The 4,716-nt window shown below is 49.7% G+C and overlaps 1 protein-coding gene across 1 annotated transcript in view; it reads left to right on the forward strand.

Annotated features, from left to right (window-relative positions):
• Window positions 1-2,313, forward strand: part of LHX2 (LIM homeobox 2) — a 22,960-nt gene extending 20,647 nt beyond the window's left edge. The window contains 1 exon segment of the mRNA XM_006158227.3: window positions 1,610-2,313. Within this exon segment, the coding sequence (XP_006158289.2) occupies window positions 1,610-1,897 (288 nt within the window). The 3' untranslated portion in view covers window positions 1,898-2,313.
• Window positions 2,314-4,716: the final 2,403 nt, after the last annotated feature.

Below are 4,716 nucleotides of genomic sequence, written 5' to 3' on the forward strand. Positions count from 1 at the left end.
GAGCTCCCTCCTTACTCCCAAACTCTGGTGACTTTGTCTTTAATTGAGCCCAAATTGTGTCAGGCCATGGTATGGTGGGGGGCGGGTTTGAGGCCATAGGCCTCTGCAGCCAGGGTGGTCGCAAGAGGGGTGCGGCCAGGAGTCAGCCCTTCCCATCCCTGCCTAAGACACTGACTGGAAAGACAGGCAGATGCAGACACATCTGGAAATTCGCAACTGGACACCCCAGAATCCATACAATTCCCCAAGGGCTTTGTTTTATGGGGAGGCTTCTGGCGGGTGTTTTCCTCACGCAAAGGGAAGTGAAGGGGCCCTGCCTTTTAGGCAACTCCCCGCCCCCCCAACACACACACAGTGGCGGGATTTCCTAGGCTTCTCCCACGGTACTGCATGGGCCTCTGGGTACGCGGCCTCTCTGTGTTTGGGCAGTCGGACAGTAGACCCCTTGGGGGGCTGTGCAGATGAGTTTCCGTGTCTGCCTTCACAAATGTGTCCAGGCGCGTGTGCCAGGGTATGGGTGTGGATGTGTTCGGGTGTCTGTGCCCAAGGCAAAATGAAAGTAAAGCCATGTTCTCCCTCGTTGGCCGCCTTTCTACACCAAGTTCAGCGCTCACTCTGTGCCCCCACCCCACCCCCAGAAGCGAACCAGGGGATGTGGCGGGCTGGGGAGGGGTCTGAGTGTCCCGATCTCCTTAGCCTTGTGTGAACTGGGCAGCTATGCCCGCTGCGCCCGCCTTTGCCTTGAGGCCCGAGCCTGTGGCTTCTCGGAGCCATGATGGGGAACAGGATCAGGGCTTTTCTTCGTCGTCATAGCTCATTGTTAAGTGATTCCTGCGTGTTCTTTGCCATTCGAAAGTTTCCCAGATTTACTGACCACAAAACGCTTTTGAAAGTACCAACAAGAACTTGTGGGATCTGTTGTCTGTTTAGCAGAGACTGCCAAACCACTCCCCCCGCCCCCCCCAAAAAAAAAGAAAAGAAAAACTCAACCATTTTGAAAAACCATCAAGATTGGTTTGGGTTCGGTGTGTCGGCCAGACCTGCACTGCCCAGTCGAGATGCAGCACCAGCCACACAAGTGATTTTAAACTCAAACTGCTCTAGTGGCCACAGTTAAAAAGCAACAAGAAACTGGTAACCTTTATCTTAACAGTGTATCTTGTTTAACCCAGTATATCCCAAATGTGGTGATCGTGGCACATAATGTAAAAATTGTGGGGACGTTCCACCTTCCTTTTTTCCAAACTAAGTCTTCTAGTCTGTTGTGCATTGTCACCTAGAGGCACTCACTGGCTGCATCGGGCTAGTGACATTTCAGGCGCTTCGTCGTCACATGTGGCTGTGACGTAGGAGAGAGTGGCTCAGCTCTGGAACCTTCTCACAGAAAGAGAATACCAGTAATAGCCTATTGGAAAAATGCAATTTTTATTTTATTTTATTAAGAACAAAATATCTCCAGCCTGAGGATGTTTTAGACCCCTCTGGGCAAAACATGGATTAGCATCTCACAGAAACTGGAGAGCTCTGAGCAAAGCTAGAGTGGGGGTGGGGGACAGGGCTGGGGCCCTGCTCACCTCCCCTAACAGCCCTCCCCTGTCATCCCACGCAGGTCTGGTTTCAGAACGCCCGGGCCAAGTTCAGGCGCAACCTCTTACGGCAGGAAAACACGGGCGTGGACAAGTCAACCGACGCGGCGCTGCAGACGGGGACGCCGTCGGGGCCAGCCTCGGAGCTCTCCAACGCCTCCCTCAGCCCCTCCAGCACACCCACCACCCTCACAGACTTGACTAGCCCCACCCTGCCAACTGTGACGTCCGTCTTAACTTCTGTGCCTGGCAACCTGGAGGGCCACGAGCCTCACAGCCCCTCACAAACGACTCTTACCAACCTTTTCTAATGACTCGTGCCCCTCCCCCAACCGCCCCACGATTTCTTTAAAAAAGAAATTATCTTTAGTTGAATTCCAAGTGTATTTTAAAATAGAGGCTTTGAGCAACTAACTAACCACATTTTAGGATCTCGCCTGGAAACAGAGGAAGAAAATAATTGCACGTCCGGCTACCGCCGCGGTGTGGACTGAGGAATAACTTGGAAGATCTATCTGCAACACAACATTTGTGTCACTGTACAGTTTTGTGGACTGAGCGAGGAAAAACAACAAATAATTTAAGTTGGCTAGAGCTTCTGTATTTTCAAAGACTGCCACGTGCCTTAGGAATACTGTTTTATCTCCATACTTTGGATGACTTGTTCATTTTTTCTCTCCCTCTTTTTCTCTCTGTATATTTATGACCAGAGCAAAAATGTAAAAAACAAAAAACAACAAAAAAAAGTTTGTTACTTTGAATAGTCCTAAAAAGAAAAAAGAAAAAAAAAAGGAAAAAAATCAAACCCCCTCCAACGGTCGCTTTGTTGTTTTAGAATTTTAAGGTGGAAGTCTGTTCGAATATCAGAATTTGTAAAATCTAACCAGTAATAAAACCACTTATCGCAACTGCTTGGTGCTGCTGTTAGTCGGGTGTGAAATCCATGGGAGATAGGAGGATTTTTTTTTTTTTTTTAGTTTATATTCTTCCAAGAGCAAGAAGAGATAGGAGAGATGCATCCCCTGTATTTTTATTTCTTTTTTGTTTGGAGAGGTTTTTGCTATAGGGCGCGTGCGCTCACCAGAAAGACAGACAGAGAGAGACAGAGAGACAGAAAGCGAGAAATCATCCCCCAGCGGGGATGGCCATGCCACAATCCCTTCTCCGCCATTCTCCTCTCGGGATCTTGGGCACGCACGCACACGCGCCCGGGGTGAGTTTAAGCCACTGGGTCCGAGATGCAAACCACGGTTGGCTACATGGGAGTCCAGCAACATAGCCATTACGCCAACTGCTGGTCCCCCCCAGTATGTTTTGACACTGCAGTCTACCACCCACCTCGGCCAGCCTCCAGACCATGGGAATGCATACATACCGTGTACTCAGGAAGGTCCCAAGGTGAAAATCTAGAACCTTCCCATGTGTGTCGGCCTCAAAGAGCATCCTGCTTTACTACGGTGCCACCATCCAGAAAGATGGTTCAGTACAAAGGATTTTACTGAAGCCCAGAGTCCTAACTTCTTTAAAACTTTTAATATTATTTATTTATTTATAAATAAAATATTATTTATACTTTGACCAGAACGGGGCAGAGAAAGCGAGAAAGCAAGCCACCAGGTCTGGGACACAAACCATGGCCAGCCATGTGGGAGTCCAGACCTCAGCCAGCACAGCACCTGCTGGGCTGGATCTTAACTTTTAATCAGGTCTGCATGGGGCCCTCTTCAGCGCCACAAGTTGGGCTGGTTGTCTTATCAGCTAGAGACAGCCTCCACGCTCAAGGAATTCAGAGTGGAGGCAGAGACAGACAAGAGGAGCTGCCTGCTCATGTGGAGGGCACGTGAGCCAAGTTCCATCCATCCATTCATTCATTCATTCATTCTGTCACATATTTAGGGAGCCCACCCACTGGACACAGGGCAAAGGCCCACACCTGCCTTTCCTGCTCTCGGCTGGCTGGCAGGTGTGGCGGACGGTGAGGGAGGCCTTCTCCGAGCCCTGCCACCTTTATGTGTGTGGAGTGAATGCTGCTCACCAAACTCCACTTTTCCTAATGACAGCAAATTTAAAATCTCCCAAGAGGGCAAAAGCAAATGAATTTGGTTCCTTTACAAATGCTTTAGAGAATCTAAAAAAAGACTGGAGTAAAGACACACCCAGTGAGGATGGAGGGTTTTTCATTATTATTACTATTTTTTTTATTATTATGTTTTAGTTTGTTACAGGACACATGCTCTCACCAGCGAGAGATGAGAGAGAGAGAGAGCGTGAGAACTCACCACCCAAGGTAATCGCCATGCCGTAATCTCTTCTCCATTTTAGGCACTCATGCACATGTGCCTGGTGTGTTCCTCAAGCCACTGGGTTCAGGACTTAACCAGTGCAGTCATCCATGCGGGATCCAGTGTCTTTACCACCATGCCACAGCTGGTCCCTTGGGTGGAGATTCAGAGCTAGGCAGAAAGGCTGGAGTACCCACTGATGAGTGAGGGGAGGGGCTATATGTGAAGCCATTCACATCTCTGGGCCTCTTTCCTCAGCTGTAAGATGTCATAGTCATAGTTGGGGTCAAATAGGGTGTGTTAAGGGACCCAGCAGAGGCCTGGAATAGAGTAGTGGCTCAGTGCATTTATTGAATGACAGCAGGTGACACGGGGAGATCCTACAGGTGGACAGCAGGTGGATGAATCCTAGGAATGGTGTCTGTGTCCTGAACCCTCACACTGCCCTCTGCTCGCTCTGAGCCCTGCTGCCAGGGGCCTCTGTTACCAGAGTCACTGGATACCGGCAGCTCCCTACCAAAATGCCTCCATCCCCATGGGGCACTGATTGGAAAATCCAGAGAGAAATTGTGTCCACTTTGGGAAGAAAACAGCCAGGCAAGATGGTCAGGAGAATAATCCGGCCCAGGACTGGGTTCCCCTTTCCTCTTCTTGCTATGACTGTTAGGCAGGCTGGAGGGCAGGAGTGGGGCAGGAGTGAGTGAGCACTTAAAGCCTGGACCAGCTCACTCTGAAATGCCTTAAAAAACTAAACCCACTACACATACACACACACACACACACACACACACCCCACGCACACACACACACACACACACACAACACACACACACACACACACACACACA

This window comes from Tupaia chinensis, unplaced genomic scaffold, assembly GCF_000334495.1.
Source record: "Tupaia chinensis unplaced genomic scaffold, TupChi_1.0 Scaffold000575_1, whole genome shotgun sequence".
Classification (NCBI taxonomy): Eukaryota; Metazoa; Chordata; class Mammalia; order Scandentia; family Tupaiidae; genus Tupaia; species Tupaia belangeri.